The following is a 19,841-nucleotide window of genomic DNA, read 5'->3' as shown; positions in this document are numbered from 1 at the left end:
GGGTTCCTAATTCCCTAACCAGGGATCGAACCCGTGCCCCCGCACTGGGTGTGTGAAGTCTTAACCACTGGACTGCCAGGGAAGTCCCAACACCAGGTAAGTCTTAAGGCTGCACCCACTGACTATACTGCAAGCCTAGGTTTGTTTAATTCTGACATGAGAAACTTCATTCTATTCAGTAATCATTGATCACCCATCCCTTGCCCCTTTTAGGATCTAAAGATAACTGAAATTGTAAAATTCAGCAGAAAAAATAATTCTCTGGAGTAGAAGTCAAACATTACTGCCTTTTGCCAGAAGCTACTAAAAAATTTTCAGAGGGCAAAGCACATGACAAGCATCAAAATAAGATGCTCCATGTAGAACTGAATCAAAAAAGCTATTTTCAGTCTTAAAAATATGTGATGATAATCCAGAGCTGATAACATATGGAGTCATTTGATCAAAGCAACCCCAAGATGACTGACTATTGTGATAAAAATAAAATTTACCTGGTTTCTAAGGCAAAACTGCCACAAATCCTATATTAGGCAGCCTTTGCTAAACATTATCTTGAATGTATGCTCCAGGAATTCTAGGAACCTGACAGAGGAAAACCCTGGGCTCAGGGACCCTCTGATGTGAGTTCTCCAGGCTCCCAGCAGACGCCACCTGCCAACATGCAGGGGTTTGTGAACTCGAGATGCATTTTATTTGCTCTTCAGATTTCAGAGTCCAAATCTGGGGCAAGCATGTTTCAGCCCCAACACCCTCCCGTAAATTACTCCCACCTGCTTCACACATCTATTTTACTTGCCCGGCCCCTGAAGGCTTTTCAGTTTGCAACCTTTGTCTTCAAGGCTTGTTTTAGGTATGGCTACCCTTGCCCAGCCTGTGCTGGACCAAACAGAAGGCAAGCTTTGGTTCCCTCTCCAACACGCCAGGGCTGCCTCAGTGCACCCCCTTCCTGGCTCAGATCCTGACACTCAAAATGGACCAAACAGGAGGCAGAATGTAGGTGCCTTAACAAAACACGAACCCCCCAAAATAAAATAAACCAACAAAAAAAAGAGAAAAAAAATAAACAGCAAAAAACCAAAACCAAAAACAAACCATGAACCCACGTGCTTCCCATTCTAATCTACTTCCTGGGCCTTGCAGCTAGGTTGGGAAATTAAATCAGGACCCAAGAGAGACCCTGCCATCCTGCTTCCTGTCCCAGGCTCTCTTCCCCCTAGAATCCCACCTGAGGGCGTGCCAACCAGCCTCTGCTTTAGAGTAGGAGAAACTCAGCGACTAATAAACCAGCGTGTGGTCCTGCCATTCCGAGTGTGTTAGCACGCTCACCACTCCTGGACAGCTGGCTATCATTTTGTCGGTATGCCATCACACGTTCCACTCTTGCCTTTAAAACACATACCACTGAAGAAACTGTGCTTGATAGAGTCAGTCTATTAGTATATTTAATGAAATGCCCACTACACTAGGTTCAAATGTTTCCCCCCCAAATTTACGTCCACCCAGAACCTCAGAATGAGACCTTATTTGGAAACAAGGTCTTTGCAGATGTAATTCATCACCCTGGAGTAGAATGAGTCCTAAATCCACTCTGACTGTGTCCTTATAAGAAGAGAGGAAGAGACACAGGGACCGGAAGTCACACAGGAGGAAGAGGGCCGTCTGATGATGGAACAGAGGTTGGAGTGATGTGTCTACAAGCCAAGGAACGCCAGGGACTGCTGGCAATGCCAGAGCTGGACGAGGCAAGGAAGGATCCTCCCCTAGAGCCTTCAGTGGGAGCACAGCCCTCCTAACACCTTGACTTCAGACTTACAGCCTCTGGAACTATGAGACAATAAACTTCTATTGTTTTAAGCCATCCAGTTTGTGGCAATTTGTGAGCACAGCTCTAGGAAACTAATTCAGGCACTCAAAATTTAGAAACTGCTTTAAAGGTAACCCCAGAATCCATATGAATAGGACAACGGCAATAGGGATAGGTGACATGGCTGTAAGCCTGCTCCAGATTCTTTTTTAACCGAAGACAAAAATAAATAACTGGCAGACGAACATCCAGGGACTCTTCCAAACTTTATAAAGTTTTTATATCCCAATATGGCCTCTGTCCTAAAGTTCAGATTCCTTGCATGCACAATGGTCTGACTCTTAGGGGAAATATGCTTAAGGTATTTGTAACCGTATTTAAAGTTATTTTTTCCTTTCTTTCTATAATGTCTATAATGTCCTGTCTACCCTAAATCCAGAAATTATTTAGGCCACCGCTTTACTATGGAAATGTCTGAGGGTACAAATAATTTTTTTTAATGTGTGTGTCTGTGTGTGTGTACTTCACACGGCCCTTTATGTAACAATAGATATGCTAGGTGTCAATTCTCCCTTTGCCTAAACATCAGTCACAGTCCCTGAGTTTCAGACACCTAGAAAAACTATCAACTAACAATCCTGAATCACTGTAATGCAATTGTAATTGTAATTGTAATGCAATTGTAATGCAACAATTCTGAATCACAGAATAAGTCAGAAACTCAGAATTTTAAAAAATCACTTTCTGAAACAGCCACTGGATCTGGTTATGTGGCAAAATCAGCCAGCTCAGGTAGCAAAGTTTCCTAAAACAAATGAAATGTGACGCGGCTTTGCCGGCTGCTCCCCCTCCCACATCTGGGCAGGGACGGTTATGGCAGGGCAGGGCAGCAGTTATGCTGAGGTCAGAATACACAAGAGCACTCTCACAGTTGAATCTGGGCCAAGACCATCAAATTAGGGGCCTCTTGTTCTTTTCCTGGAAGAATTCAAGTGGAGAGAAGGTCATAAAGTCACCCTTGAAAAACAAGTATAACAAGTCTGATCCTTGTAGGAAGGCAAGATGTCAGTTTCTGCCTTTTTATTTCCTTTTAACATACAGCAATACAATTTTAGTTATTTTTTTTTTAAGTTGGGAGAGGATCACCCATAATGCCCCTATTGCTAGAATTTTCACCACTGTTATCATGTTAGATTAAAAAGCCTCTGATCAGCAACCAACCAGAGACACTCATAAAACTGTAACTGTCATTTACTTAGAGTACTTATCACTGAAGGTGTGACATGCTCTAGTCTAGAACATGCAGAAATACTCACTAGATCTTCTGGAAGGGAACAATGATCTGAGGTCTCAGGCTGCAAAAACAAAGCAAAAAACAAGCATTAATTAGGTTTAATTATAAAATATAGGCAAGTGTCAATTGACTTTCAATAAGATACCCCTTTTCACCAATTAGACTGGTAAAGAAAAAAGTGTGATAAAACACCACTTGAGTGAGGGTGTGAGGAAGATAGCTCCTCTTGTAGGGATGTCCTGGGTGGACATCTAAAAGAATGTTATCACTCTGCAGAACAATTTGACAAAATCTGAAACTTTTAAATGCATGATAATTTGGCATTATCTTGTATATCTGAAGATGTACATACTACAGTTGGTTCCACATCCACAAATTCAGCCAGGCTGGGATTAAAAATATTCCAAAAAAAAAAAATTGCAGTAAGTTCCAAAAAATAAAACCTGAATTTTCCATGCGCCAGCAACTATTTACATAGCATTTACATTGTATGAGGTACTGTAAGTAATCTAGAGATGAGTTAAAGTATACGGGAGGATGTGCGTAGGTTATATGCAAATATAACACCATTTTATGTAAGGGACTTGAGCATCTTTGGATTTTGGTACCTGCGGCATCTTGGAACCAGTCCCTGCAGAATCAACTGTATATGCCCAGCAATTCTAGCCTTGCTATACAGACATATCTCAGAGACACTGTGGGTCCGGTTCCAGACCAACCATTGCAATAAAGCAAATATCGCAATAAAAGTGAATCAAAGGAACTTTTTGTTTCTCAGTGCATATAAAAGTTATGTTTACACTATACTGTAGTTTACTAAGTGTGCAATAGCAAAAAAAAAAAAAAACCACCGTATATACCTCAATTGAAAAATACTTCATTGCTAAAAATGCTAACCATCAATGTAGGGTTGCCACAACCTTCAGTTTGTAAAAAAAAATGCATTTTGCGAAGCGCAAAAAAGTGAAGTGCGATAAAAGAAGGTACGCCTGTATTTTCTAGAGAGATGTGCACCAAGAGAAGGATTAGAAAATGTTCAAAGGAGCATTGTTTGTAAGACAGAGAAGCTAAACACAACCCACAAGTCCATCAGGAGTAGAATGGAGGGGACTTCTCTGGTGACGCAATGGTTAAGAATCTGCCTGTCAGTGCTGGGGACATGAGTTCGAGCCCTGGTCCGGGAAGATCCCACATGCCGCAGAGCAACTAAGCCCGTGCGCCACAACTACTGAGCCCACGTGCCGCAACTATTGAAGCCTGGGCGCCTAGAGCCTGTGCTCCGCAATTAGAGAAGCCACAGCAAGGAGAAGCCCACACACCGCAGCGAAGAGTAGCCCCCACTTGCCGCAACTAGAGAAGGCCCACATGCAGCAACGAAGACCCAACGCAGCCAATAAATAAATACATTTATTTTTTTAAAAAAAGAGTAGAATGGAGAAATAAACTGTATTATAGTCAAGAGAATAAATTACAACGACATGTTACAGCATGCATGCGCCTCACAACAGTGAGTGAAAGAAGCCAGACCCAAAAGCACACGTACTGTCTGACTCTATTTACATGGAGTTCAGAAGCAAGCAAAACAGCCACAGTGCTGTAAGTCAGAAGAGGAGACAAGAGGGACCTACAGCCACATCACCCTGAATGTGCCCGAGCTCTCTGCTCTCAGAAGCTAAGCAGCGGCAGGCCTGCTCAGTATTTGGATGGGGGAGAAGACTAAGTAGGTAGTTCCTCCGGGTGGAGCAAGAGATGGATTCTGTGAGTGAAAGGGGGTGCAAGGGGGCTTCTGTGGGGTTGGTAAGTGTTCAGTTTCTCTACTGGGAGCTGGTGAAATGGGGACTCTGAAAATTCATTGAGCTATGCACTTTGACTTGTGCATTTTCCGTTTGTATGTTATATTTCAATTTAAAAAGTTACCTAAATAAACGGAAGATTGGCATACCATATGGTCTGGGAAATCTGGCCCTTGGAATACATTCCAGAGAAACTCTTGCATGTGTGCATGAGGAGAGACATGCAACAATGCTCACAGGAGGACTGTGTGTAAAGGCCCCAAACTAAAAACAACCCTCCCACCAATGAACAGGAGGAATAGACATGTTGGGGTAGATTCACACAATGCAAAACTACACAGCAGGGAAAATTAACGAACCACAGCTGTAGGCATCAACATGGATGCAACTGAAAAACCTCAATGTTAAGTAAAAGAACAAAGCTGCAGAGAAATACACACAATAGGATACAGTTTACAACCAATATAAAAATATGCAAAACTTTATGTTATTTAGGGTTTCATATATATATTTAGGGTTTGATATATATATATCAACTCTATTTTTAAAAAAGCTGAGGAATAATAAATACAAAATGTGAAATATTGTTTGCTCTTGCAGAAGAGGCAGAGGAAGATAACTACTGAGGGGCGGTGGTAACATTCTGTTTCTAAACTGGGTGGTGGGTACACAGTGAGTGTTCGCCTTCATTCTGTATTCCTTACACACAAGTTATAAATCCTCTTTTGGATTTAAGAATTATTTCATCTTAAAACAACTGGATATACTCTTTGACACAGCAATTTTATTTCTCGGAATAGATCCTACACATACACTGAAAAATAGCACAGATACAAAGCTATTCACTACAGCACTCTCACTAACGGCAAACGTTTAAATGTCACCTACATGCCCTTCAGTCACGCCAAATTCATCACAATCTGTCCATTCAATGGACTATTTATTTTCCTGTCTTTAAAGAGAAAGAGAAGTTTAGGTACTGAGATGGAAGCATCTTTAAGATGTATTAAATGACAAAAAGCAAGCTCCGAAACAGTGTGTGTTGTTTGCTACCATTCTTTTTAATCTTGTTTTACAAATAAACCTTTCCAGACTTTGTCCTTGACAGAAGACCAACCTGAAAACCAAAGGGACTCTGGGTCAATAAACACTATTTAAATAAATATTTCAAAAGTTCAGGCTATGGATGGTAATCAATCGGAATGGAGCAGCAGGGTCTCAGAGGAGGATTCCTTGGGGAGGGCGGGAGAGACTTATAAAATGTAATACCATCCTTAGAGGCTGGGATTTAAGAAGATCATAAAGCCTTCAACTTGAAGATAGGTGGAAGAAGAGAACAACATTTAAGTTTTTTTCAAAAACAACGACTCTGACACCTCTGAGCTCTCCTAGCAAAAAGTACTTGATGTTAAAATACATCCAACCAAGTGATGAATCAAAATAAATATCTGGGATAGAAGGAACTGTAGTACGAGACACTGTGGGAAGCCATAATTGCACAAAACTGCAAGAGCAAACAACGAAGGGGACGTACATAGAAAAAAATGATATTCCAACAGAGCAAACTAAATGAACACAAAACAGCAAAATTAACAAAAACTGGGAGAGAGAAAAAGGGAGGTGGGCTGAAGTATGGTGTCACTTACTTTTTCCTCTGTCACAGCAGGATGTCAACTGACATAACCCAACACTGAAACACGCAACTTTATTAAAAACCTAGAGTGGGCTTCCTAGGTGGCGCAGTGGTTAAGAATCCGCCTGCCAATGCAGAGGTCATGGGTTCGATCCCAGCTCCAGGAAGATCCCACATGCCATGGAGCAACTAAGCCCATGTGCCAAATAAATAAATAAAAAAAATAAAAATAAAAAAATAAAAAAATAAAATAAAAAAAATAAAAATAAAAAAAATAAAAACCTAGAGTGATTCCAACTTAACATCCTCATCATGTATTTTCTTAAGCTTTTAGGGAGTTTTTAGAAACTACTACTTCTTGAGGTGAAGAAATAACTGTCCTATGTCCAGCAATTTCTTACTTCGCTTTGGCTTCTTTTACTTATTTTAAATTACGTTGTATTAAACTGAATCATTTTACATAAAACAAGAATATATAGTACTCCTCCTTAATATGAAGTTATCTATCCACCAGGCCTTCTCCTTGTATACATGCATGAAATCTCCTGAATGAATCTCATTTAATAATGGTTATTTCATGATGATGACTGCATGAATTTTTTTAATCATTATTTTTCTACATTGTTTGAATTTTTCAATGATGAACAAATCACTTGTCTAAAAACAAACATCCTAAAGAAAACAAACTTTTCAAAAACTACATAAATTGAAGAAATTGTAAATGACACACCCGAAGAAAAATCAAGTAATCAAAGAAAGCGACATCGATACTTTGAACTATTAGCAGAGATGAAGTCAAAGTTAGATTCAGTTATCAGCAAGTGAAAAAGAGGAGTTATGGATATGTCCAAACCATGGTTAAACCAGAGCTAGTGAAAGCACAGAACAAAATGATTTTAATGGGAATTTTTAATGTAAACATCATACCTAATATTTAGTAAGGCAACTATTATGCAAACAATCCAATATATATATTTAAAATTGTTTCGAAACTTCACAGAAATACGTTGAGTGAAAATGACCCAAAGGCTAGTATCTGTGAAAATAGTCTGCTATTTTTGACTGCTCCTTGACTGAACTCTTCTTTAAATATTACAATAATATGCCATTGAGTCTACTTTTCCCGTGAGAAGTAATCTGGAGCACAGGTGCTGGTTAAGTTCAGTGCAAACATACTGTTCCCACCATCTGCACACACTCCCCTTAGCTACACAAGCTCATGGTACCCTCATCACTCAAACCCCAGTTTCCTTCGGTGTACCCTCTCAGTCTGGAAAATCAATTACCTGCTCCCTCAGGGGAAGTCCCCTCCCATTTTTTTTCTCTTCTATCCCCCAGAGAGGTCTTCTACTCCGGAGGTTGCTGTTGAGAATCAATTTAGGGCTAAACTAAAAGATTTTAGAACAGGATTTGTTAATTCCAGGACTCTGCCCCAGGCTTAGATTAACGCTGTCCACCCTTCACTCCCAATTACCAATATCAACAATAAATGAAGGACACCACCATAAATACCAGTGACATTAAAAGGAGAATTAAGAGAACACTCCAAACAGCTTTATCGCTAACAAACTTGACAATGTAGATGAGACAGACAAATTTCTTGAGAAACACAATATTCTAAAATGGATAGACTATCCCACCTAAAATGGATAGAATATCTAAAATGGATAGAATATCTGTTAAAGAAATTGAATTTGTAATTTCAAAAGTTCTCACAAAGATAACTGGCCCATATGGGTTCACTAGTGAACTGTACCAAACATGAAATAATATCAACCATCCACAAAGTTTTCAATAATAGAGGAGGTTACACTTCTCATTTCATTTTATGAAACCAACGTAACTCTGATAGCAGAACCTGACCATTACAAGAGACTACCCCTCGTGAACACGGATACGAAAATCCTTAACAAAACATTAGGAAACTGAATCCAACAACACAGTAAAAGGATAATACATTGAGAATAAGTGGAATTTTTTTCCCCCAGGAATGCAAGGTTGTTTCAACATTCCAGAATCAGTGTAACTCACCACATTAACAGATTAAAGGAGAAAAACCATATGATCATCATAAACGATTCAGAAAAAGTACCGGACAAAATCTAACCTCCTTTCATAATAAAAAGTTCTCAGCAGACTAGCAATACAAAGGAACTTCCTCAATCTGAGAAAAGGCATTTGTGTAAAGCCACAGTCAACATTACACATGATGATAAAACACAACACATCACTCCTAAGGTCAGGAACAAGGCAAGGATGTCTGCTCTTTCACGTCTATTCAACACCGTACTGGTGACCCTGACCAATGCAATAACGTAAGGGAAAAAATGAGCAAGAGGATAGTTTTTTTTAAAAAAGCAGAACGGTCTTTATTCACAGTTGATATTGTAGAATCCCCCCCACCCCCAAATCTACACAAATATAAATGGAATTCAAAGTGAAGTCAACAAAGTCTCTGGGTATAAAGTCAATATGCAAAATTAAACTGTATTTCTATATAATTGCAACAAACAACTTGAAAAGTTAAAAATAAATTCTACTTACGATCACAGATAAAATAAAGTATCTAGAAATAAATTTGACAGAATACATTCTTTGTGAAAACTAGAAAACACTGCAGGAAGAAATTAAAGACCCTGAAAGGATGGAGCGATAGACCACACCCATGGGTCAGAAAAGGGGTTGGGAAATTTTTTCTTTAAAAGGCCAGAAAGTAAATATTTTAGTCTCTGTGGATCATATGGTCTCTGCTGCAACTTCTCTGCCACTGCAGCGTGAAAGCAGCCATATACAATACATGATGAATGAGCATGGCTGTGTTCCAATAAAACTTTATTTACAAAAATAGGCGAAAGGGGCCAGATTTGACCCATGAGCCATAGTTTGCTGACCCCTGGATTAGAAGAAAAAAAAATGTAAAAATGTCAATTCTCCTTCAAATAGCCTATAGATTCAATGCATTCCAATCAAAGTCCCAAAAGTTTTTTGGAAATACTGACAAGTTGATAACAAAATTTTTATAGAAATGTAAGGACCTAAAATACCCTAAATGATCTTGGGGGAAAAAAAGTTGGAGGCATTTATACTACCTGACTTACTATAAAGATATAATAATTAGGACAGCAGGGTATTGGGTTAAGGATAAACAAAGAGATTAATAGAACAGAGTCCAGGAATAGACAGGTATGGCCAACTGATTTTTTATAATGTTGCCAAAATAACTCAATGGGGAAAAAACTGCCTTTTGACAACTAGATATTTATATGAAAAAAAATTGAATCTTGACCTATATCTTACATCAAAAGCAAAAATTAACTTGAAACAGACTAGTGTCCTAAATATAAAAGGCTAAAATAATAAACCTCCTCAAATAAAACATAGGAGACTGTCATTTTAAAACCACAATGATAAATCAATACATAAACCAATACATTTTAGAATGGCTAAAATTAAAAAAAAAAAGAAAGGAAAAGGAAAGTACTACCACCAATTGTTGTAGTCTGGTACAACAGCTGTGGAAAACCATTTGGTAGCTTCTTAAACATAAATTTACCACATGACTCTGCAATTTCCTATGTATTTACCCTTCAGAAATGAAAACATAAGTCCACAAAACCCTTGCACAGAATGTTCATACAGTTTTATTCATAACAGCAAAAAAATTTTAAACAACACAAATGCCCTTCAACAGGAGAAATAAATTGTGATACATCCATACAATGGAACACTACTCAGCAATAAAAAAGAAAAAACTATTGATCGGTGTAAGAACATGGATGAATCTCAAAAACCGTTTTACTCAGTGAAAGAAACCAAAGACAAAAAAGTATATACTGACTGATTCCATTTTACAAAGTTCAAGAGCAGGCAAAATTCGAAATAGTATTTGCTTCTGGAGGGAGGGAAGGAAATAACTGGAATTTTTTAGGGTGGTGGAAACATTATGTATCTTGATTGGGGTACTGGCTACATAGTGTGGACATTTTCCAAAACTCAATGAAATTCAATTAAGATCTGTGCATATAATTACAGTATGTAATTATACCTCAATTTTAAAAAACAAGATGTAATTTTACATCTAATAATACCACCACTCAATGTAGGTAGGTTTTGCAAACCACTGAATTATAAACTTTAAAAGGGTGAATTTTATGCTATGTGAATTAAATCAAAATTTTCAAAGAAGAAAGCATCTTGCTTCCGTGATTACAATTCCTAATATTCTTTAATGTACTGATGGAACTAGAGACATTTTGTAGATGAATGCTTTAACACATTTAAGCAATTAAAATATTGTTAAACTCTAAGTAATCTGTCAAATCTCAAAAGAGGTACACTATACCAACTATGGAAGACTGTTAACAGCCCAAACATATATTCCTCTTACTAACAGGATCCTAATTTTGATCCTGTTATAAGATATTTTCTTCTAGTTATAAAATATTTTATAAAATATAAAACATGCAACAGTTATAAAATATTTTCTTCCTTTGTCTCTACTGTTGCTCAGAGTAGCTATATGATCCTATTTTGGCCGATGAGCTATAAATAGAAATCTACTGTTGGAACTTCCAGGAAGGCTCCTGGTTTCCCAATAAAAGGAGAGACTTGGCTTGGGATACCCCAGCCTTTCCCATCTTTTCTGCTTTGAATTTGGAATGATGGCTGGCAGTGCATTAATGATCTTGTAGCAGAACTGGAAACTAGAAGGAGACTTCCTTGGACAACCACACCAACTCTGGACTGCCTGTTTCTAAACTGCTTGTAGGGGGCTTCCCTGGTGGTGCAGTGGTTAAGAATCTGCCTGGCAATGCAGGGGACACAGCTTCCATCCCTGGTCTGGGAAGATCCCACGTGCCACAGAGCAACTAAGCCCGTGAGCCACAACTACTGAAGCCCACGCACCTAGAGCCCATGCTCCGCAACAACAGAAGCCACTGCACTGAGAAGCCCTCGCAGCACAACAAAGAGTAGCCCCCACTCACCGCAACTAGAGAAAGCCTGCACGCAGCAACGAAGACCCAAAGCAGCCAAAAATAAATAAGTAAATTTAAACTGCTTATAATGAGACAAAAATAAAAGCCTTAATTGGTTAAGCCATTGTAGTTGCGATTCTGTTATATATGGGACAATACAATCCTGATACAATGATCAATACATTTAATGAAAAATATACACCATTACTACTTACTGACAACCAAACTAACCCATCTATTAATTCAAAAGGAAAACCAACATAGATCATACCTTAACAGCAGTGTTTGGTTTCATGCCACATCGGTAGGTCTTTGCTATCTGTGGAGTCAGCTGGATCTCCTTGGTAAGTTGCCTCCATTTCCTACACTCAGGTTTTGTACATTGAACCTACATGGAAAGTAAGAAGTCAAGGTCAATGGGTTGGTGCCACCTGAGCTGGCATTTCTATCTTCCACGTCTCACTTTGCCATCTTCTCCACATGATTTGGTCAACAACCTTCCAGGTAAATACTTTTTCTTCCTCTTGTACCATCACCACCCATAAAATCCACTTTTACCCCATCAAGCTAATTTCTGATTCAATATTAGCTCAGTCCCTGAAAAGTGCAAAGGGGATCTGACTACTGTTGTCAGAATGGCTTTCTAGCTTTAACCAAAGGAAAGAGAGTTAAATTTAGTTGCAGTTAGTCAAAAAAAGTATCACACTAAATGCAATGTGGGATCTGGGCCTGCATCTGGGAAGAGTAAAAAGACACTAATAAAAACACAGCAGAAATCCAAATAACTCTGTAATGTAGTTATTATTACTGTATCACTGTTAATTTCTTTGTTTAAAATATAGTCCTGGTGTGTTAGGTAATAACAGTAGGAGAAACTGGGTGAAGGATATATGGGAACTCTGTACTACCCTTGCAAATTTTCTATAAATTTAAAATTATTTCCAAAATAAAAAAGCATGCAGATATCCATCTGCAGAAGAATGAAGCTGGGCCCCTACATGATATATATACGAAACTTAAAATGAATCAAACACCTTTATGTAAAGAGCTAAAATGATCCAATTCTTAGAAGAAAATATGAGTCAATCCTTATGAACTCAGATTTGGCAATAAATTCTTAGATATGACATCAAAAGCACAAACGACAAAAGAAAAACTGGATAAACTGAACTTCACCAAAACTGAAAACTTCTGTGCACTAAATGACACTATGAAGAAGTGGAAAGGCAGCCTAAAGAATACGAGAAAAGAAAATATCTGCAAATCAATCATCTGATCAGGGCCCAGTATCCAGAATAGATAAAGAACACTCACAATTCAACAACAAAAAGACAAGCGAGCCAATTGAAAAATGGGCAAAAGACTTGAGCAGACATTTCTCCAAAGAAGGTATACAAATGCCAGCACGAACAAGAAAAGATGCATTAGTCATTAGGGAAATGCAAATTAAAACCGCAATGAGATACCACTTTATGCCCACTAAGACAGCTATAATAATAATAAAAAAAAAAGGTAAACAAGAGTTGGTGAGGATGTGGAGAAATCTGAACTCTCATACACTGCTGGTGGGAATGAGAGATGGTGCAGTAGTTAGCTACGGAAAAGAGTTATCAGTTCCTCAAAAAGTTTAACGTAGATTTATTATGACCGAGCAATTTCATTCCTAGGAATGCACACAGAAGAACTGAAAATAGATGTTCAAAAATATTTGTACACAAATATTCACAGCAACACTGTCTGCAATAACTAAAAGGTGGAAATGACCCAAATGTCCATCAACAGAAGAAGGGATAAGTAAGATGTGACAAATCCATCGAGGGGAATATTATTCCCCCATCAAAAGGAATGAGGTCCTAACACATGCTACAACTAGGATGAACCTCAAATGCACTGCTAAGTGAAAGAAGTCAAATATGCAAGGTCACATACTGCATGATTCCTTTATATAAAATATCCAAAATGGTAAATCCATAAAAACAGAAAGCAGATTAGTGGCTGTCTGGAGCTGAGGGCAGGGAGGAATGGGAGGTGACTGTTGAACAGGGATAGGTTTTCTTTGTGGATGATGTATTGGAATTAGACTCAGGTGGTGGTTGCACAATACTGTAAATGTGCTAAAGGCCATTGAGTTGTACATTATAAAATGGTTAATTTTATGTGAATTTAAAGTTATGTGAATTTTGTTTCAATTTAAAAAATTTTTAAGTATGCAGAGAGAAGCTCAAATTACCTATAATATTAAATAAATTAGCAAATCATTTATTAAATGTTGCTATGTTTATATTATCTATGCAACCGCTAAAATATGTTTTCAAAGAATGGCTAGATGGAAAAAATGATCTAAAGTTAAACTAATAAAAAAACTCAAAGTTACCAAAAACTGACTTGCAAAGTATGATTCTAAACCTAATTACGATGTGTATATAAGGCATGGAATTGTGTTTAAACATACACAGAAAAACACAAACAGAAAAAAAGATTAGAGCAATATGTACCAAACTTAGCAATGGCTGGTAATGAGTCTTTAGTTTCTTCTTTACGCTATAGGTTGAATTATGTGATTTTTCTACAAAAATCAAAAATGTGATTTGCTTTAACAGTTAAAGAATAAATGTAATTAAAGAAAACTTTCCTAAAAATTGGTATTTTCATCCATTCCTCTTGCATTTAGCTCTACAAATGCTTTACAGAACAATAAAGCATTGTCTTTTTTACCCAGTAGGGGAGCTGCTGGTCTGCCATGAATGCTTTGGGACTGGGTTCGGTTTTTCCATTGCTAGTCCATATTTTTTTCCATGTCGTATATTTGTCATATCCATCCTTATGGCTGAAAAACAATAAAAATAAATGTATCAAGCTATAAGTTATTCAGGTTTTCAAAACAGGAGGCAGATAGAAATCTTACATAAAGGACTTAACTAGGATATTATAAGGAGGGGGTAGTTGTCATGGTACCCATAAAACAGGTTGCAATCCTATCAGTTTTAGTAGCTAAAACTATCAAGAAGGGATGGTTCCCTGTCTGTCCGGCACCCTCTAGTTGTCAACATCCTCCCTTTGCATCCTGCCCCCACGCATCGGCACAGAAGAACAAAGCAGCTCCTAGAGTTTTCAGAATTTGCAGACTAAGGAGAATGACTGTCTCACAGCAGATACTTTTTGAGCCTTGCGTGTGCACACACACATAAGCGTACACACACGCAAACTACAGCATCAGTTCTGGCACACCTGTAGTCAGCACAGGTGTGGCTGAAACAGTGGAATAATTCAGTAAGCCTGAGGGCTCAGTCTTAACCACCTGACCCCCTCCACTGCCCATGCCACCATCCCTTCCACCATGGAAACCTCAAACAATTATCAGAACAAACCTTCTGTAGTAATGGTCAAAGCATTCATTACAGAAATGCTCCCCACAGGAGAGATGATACCATCGGGATGTGTAGCCATTTTTGGCACATCTGAAAATAGCAAAAACAGGCAGCTTTGGTAATGAATAAACATTTCTTCTCACTTTTTTTTTTTTTTAACATTTATCAAGCACCTCCTATGAGCCCATTTTTGCCTTACCTCCACTTAGAATCCTAACAACCAGATGACAACAGGGGAAATGGAAAGGCTGGTTGATACAGAATGATGTATGATGAGGACACAGTGGTACCCATCACAAAAGCCTGGGACTTAACAGTTTTGTCAAGACTCCATGGAGTGATGATAGGGTTTTAGGACATGAAAGAAGGGATGCCAGTGGGCTTGCTGCATGTGGGTGAAGGAGAGAAGTGTAGTCTTTAGTAATAACATCTGGCCTGATACTGAACAGTGAATGAATCTGGCCAGCTGGAAATGGATCATCTGGTGGGCAATCTAGTAAATATAACCTGCCACACGGCAAATAATGTAGTGAAAGAATGAAATATAATGCCACTATGAACGGTAACACCACCACCTCTTTGTGACTAAGCAAAACAAAACAAAAACAAACAAACAAAAACCCCAGGATTTGTTTTCCAAGTTTTGGTGAATGTTAACTGAAGATTCTTCTCTAGAAGTAAAAGGTTATGATTGGGTCATCCCAATAAATATGGCAAGAGTGCCGTTAGCTACACAGTTTTAATGAGACCTGAATATATCTGTTGGAGGAGAAGATATGTTATATGAGGAAGAAAAGAAGCACAGGGAAATAAGCATATACTGGTCTCTACAGGGAGTTCAAGGTTCTCTCTACTCTGCGCCCACCTCTTACCCCTATTTCATCCTCAAACTATTCCCTCCCCAACCCCCCACCCCACCGTCCCCTACCACCAGAAGTACAACTATTGCAGATGGGACTTGAGGACACAGATTGGTCACTGTGCAGAGCTGATACAGGCTAGTCTAGCAGGGGAGTGTATAGAGGGGCACAGTGCGTGGTTTGTACAAAATGTACAGGCAATGTTGCCAGTGCTGGATAATAGTATCTCTATGTATCTTTAGGAAGACTATACTTGAGGATGAATGCTCTCACCTCCAGGAAGGTGAGGCCAAGACCCACCATCTAAACAGACCTTTCAGAAGCACTTGCAAAGCACACAGGACACGTGGCTGTACAGCCTGCTTTTTCACATTTCCTGTACTTCTTCTCTGACCCACCATCTTCATCCTCATCTGCTATCTCTGTGGCCTTTTTCTTCACCTGAGAAAGAACCAGCTGAGGTTAAGATTACACCAGCACGGCCAAGGGTGAAGCTGGTAGGAGGTTTACTTCTGAAATCACTTCCATGTTAGTTCTAAATGTGAAGATCAACAGCATCCTGGCACTGGGGTAGGAGCTGATGATAGAGCAATTTCCCTGAGAATGCCCTGTGCAAATACTTCACTAACTTGCTAGAAATTTAAAACTAGCACTTTAACAACAGGTCTCTAAGTAGAGAACTAAAATGCATACGAGCTTCTCTTAGGAAAAAGCTGTTTCAACTACACTTCAATAAAAAAAATAATTTTTTTAAAAGCTGTTATCATCAAAAATAAAAGCCACTCTCAAGAATTTTTTTCTTTACTTAGAGCAGTTACTATATCCTCTCGGTACTGCAGATTTAAAAAAAAAACTAGACAAATTCTAGAAAAAGAATTACATCATTCAATATTTTTCTTTAAAAAAAAAAAAAGCCCTATAAGAGAGATGGCATCAAGTAACCCGCCAACAGTACCCAACCAACCACAAGCTGAGGTCCAAATTCCTATGAATGACACCAAGCCAAGCATGCTCTGACCCCAGCTCCCATCCTACAGGCAACCACACAGCTGTGATTCTCTGCGCACCCCGTGCTGATTCACACTCTACGCCTTTATCTCTGCAGTTCCCACTGCCAGATGCGCTTATTTTCCCTGCATTCTATCACTTTATCACAGTGATTGTCCCAAGGTGAATTTCTCCACTCGACTGCAAGTTCCTTGAGGGCTGGCATTATACCCTTTCACCTCTAATTCTTCAGTCCCAATCACACTAAGTCTGTGGCTCAAAACAGGTGCATTGAATGAATGAATGAGTGATACCTGCCTACCGGAGCTCCTCAAAGGAAGGTTATCCGGAGAATGATCAAAAGATGCTTTTTTCTTTGTCCTCCCCCGTGGGGTTGCCATTGTATCAGAAAGTCTGCAAAAAAACAAAACAAAAGCAAACAAACAAGCAAACATTAAATATTAGCATCTAATACTTTCAATACTCTGGAGTCAAGTTATTACGTAGTTTAGTTGGTAAGAGAATATGGTCCGCTGTTAGATGGCCTGAGTGCGAAGCCATTGCTTTCAAGTTGCTTAAGCTAAGACTAAGCCTCAGTGTTCTCATATATAAAATGAGCACAGCCAGAGTGTACCCTAGCATTGGTGTGAGGATTAAGCAAAATAACTGATTTCAAGCACCAGGCCGGTATAAGTACTCAGTAACTGTTGTCTATTAGTACACAAATAAAAATGAGAAACACCACACATGAATGACCAATAAACAAATGACACTACTGTTTATAAAATTCAATGAGTAAAAATATCTCATTTTTGTCTGTTATGTTCCTCTCTATCTCACTGCATCTTCTTAGTTCCTGAATTTTGATCTCTTATTATACTTTAAAAAGAAAACTCATTCATTCCTTCTCAATAAAACTGAACAAATAAATCTCACACACACTGGCTATTCACTACTGAATATAGGAATCTGGGTTAGATAGTCACTAATACCTTCCACTGGACAAATTTTATGAGTTCTCAAACTAGTCTAATAACAGCACAGTTAAACAAACATTAAGAACCAAAAGTTTACACGCAAAATAGTGCAAAAAAGCCATGAATAAGACTTAACATGTTAGTATTTTTTCAATTAAATTAGATAAAGAATGAAAAGTGCTTAGCATCAGTAAGTACTCAATAGTATATGGATCCTACAGTTATCATACATCTCCTTCCCTGATCTGTATTCACTACGCATGCACACAGGCAAACAAAATGATGGCATGAGAAATACACAGGATGGGCTTCCCTGGTGGCGCAGTGGTTAAGAATCCACCTGCCAATGCAGGGGACACGGGTTCGAACCCTGGTCCGGGAAGATCCCACACACCGCACAGCAACTAAGCCTGTGCACCACAACTACTGAGCCCGTGTGCCACAACTACTGAAGCCTGAGTGCCTAGAGCCCATGCTCCGCAACAAGAAGCCATCACAATGAGAAGCCTGAACACCGCAGGAAAGAGTAGCCCCTACTTGCCACAACTAGAGAAACCCCATGCACAGCAACAAAGGCCCAACGCAGCCAAAAATTTTTTAAAATAAATTTAAAAAATAATAATAAAATAAATCTTAAAAAAAAAAGAAATACAGGACATACCTATGGATAAGGAATTTGAAAGTGGAAAAGTGTTATCTTAAGATACAAATCCCACATATACGATCTCAATCTTGGGGAAAAGCTTTGAAGGGCTTGTAATCCTGTTGTTTTAGTATAAACTGTAATCCTATGGTTTGCACTAACATTCATAAGTGCATCTTTCATGGATTAACATCACGTGAAAACTTTCAGTCTGCCATCTAAATCTACTCTGAGAAATCTTGACACCAACGTTATCGATGGTTTTTCTTTGACTCAGTCTCCACTTTCTCAAAACCATTGTTAGTTGTGAACAAATAAACCGTATACATATTCTGAAATGCAATACAGTTCTTTAACCACTAAAAAAAATTGCCATGAGTCTTACAGCACTCATTACATAGCTGGCTAAAGCACTAATGATTTCAAAAGTACTGCTGTCTACCTATAATTGTTATACCCAAAGAAGGCATTCTGGATCACATTGTCAAAATATTTGTCCAATCTAACAAATCTCTTTATGTAAAACATATATCCCATCTTATTCATAAAATGAACCACAAATAAAGTGTATGTAAACATGTAGACAGTATATGTTAAGTACTGTAGCAAAAATGTTTGAGTCTAATGTGGGGTTTAGGAACAGAAATAAAATCAGGTTCATGCAACATTTGACTGTGTTACCTGTGAATGCAAGCACTCTCAAAAGAAAGCCTAGTTTCTGGAAATTTCATCAAACATTTTAACCCCACTGTATATTGATAAATATGTATTTGATTGCAATGAAGAATGATGTAATTCAAGAAATGGTTAAGAGGAAATGAAAACATTTGCTATAAAAGCCGTTAAGAGATATGTGTTGTCTGGGGAAAATATGATAGAAGATTTTTAGGGCAGTAATTTTTTCACAGTTAACTATACAATTAACAGTTATGCACCTTCATCCTTTTTTGACACTTACTGTAATTTCTGTATTTTCACTGTTGCTGGTTCATGGGGCTTAAAATGGAGGAAAAAAATTTAAGTTGGAAGGACTACAGTTAACTGTGCTTTTAAATACAGCCTTAGAAATACTGATCAAAAGTGTCATTAAAACAAATTAGTTTACTGAAAGTGCTTTCCCACCTGTTCCTCAAATTAATAAACACACCTAACTTTAAATATGATCAATTTGTTTCAGGTTCAATATGACTTTATAAGCATATTTCTTCCTAATTTTGAATTCATAGCTTTGGTTTTCTTTTAATGTGACAAAGGAAAGAAAAAAATGGTTGGGGGTGTGTAAATATATAAGTGAATATACCAATTTCTAGATTTCTACTCTAGTAATTCCAAGGACATTTTCAGAAGTAGCTTATCCAAAAAACTTTTTAAAAAGACAGAGAATTCATAAAAATATGAATCTAAAGAACTCCAGACTGGAATAAAAATTTATAGTGGCGTTAGCATAATTTCTCAAAATTAGACAAACTGCTACACAACTTCTTCGGAGACAAAAGGAACAAAAGC

The 19,841-nt window shown here is 38.1% G+C and overlaps 1 protein-coding gene across 5 annotated transcripts in view; it reads right to left on the bottom strand.

Moving 5' to 3' along the window:
- Positions 1 to 19,841, bottom strand: part of KDM1B (lysine demethylase 1B) — a 49,715-nt gene that overhangs the window by 28,591 nt on the left and 1,283 nt on the right. For 3 of the 5 annotated variants that reach the window (XM_057699156.1, XM_057699154.1, XM_057699157.1), the window contains 6 exons: positions 17,030 to 17,129; positions 16,042 to 16,169; positions 14,869 to 14,958; positions 14,216 to 14,327; positions 11,772 to 11,888; positions 3,121 to 3,159 (listed from right to left, as the gene is read on the bottom strand). In XM_057699156.1, coding sequence (XP_057555139.1) covers positions 3,121 to 3,159; positions 11,772 to 11,888; positions 14,216 to 14,327; positions 14,869 to 14,958; positions 16,042 to 16,169; positions 17,030 to 17,116 — 573 coding nt within the window. In that variant the 5' untranslated portion in view covers positions 17,117 to 17,129. Of the gene's footprint in view, positions 1 to 3,120; positions 3,160 to 11,771; positions 11,889 to 14,215; positions 14,328 to 14,868; positions 14,959 to 16,041; positions 16,170 to 17,029; positions 17,130 to 19,293; positions 19,332 to 19,841 lie in introns of those variants that run through there. The other 2 variants (XM_057699155.1, XM_057699158.1) reach the window with 2 other exon arrangements.

This window comes from Hippopotamus amphibius, chromosome 11 (assembly GCF_030028045.1).
Source record: "Hippopotamus amphibius kiboko isolate mHipAmp2 chromosome 11, mHipAmp2.hap2, whole genome shotgun sequence".
In the NCBI taxonomy this organism is placed as follows: Eukaryota; Metazoa; Chordata; class Mammalia; order Artiodactyla; family Hippopotamidae; genus Hippopotamus; species Hippopotamus amphibius.
This window is presented reverse-complemented; position numbering and strand designations above follow the sequence as displayed.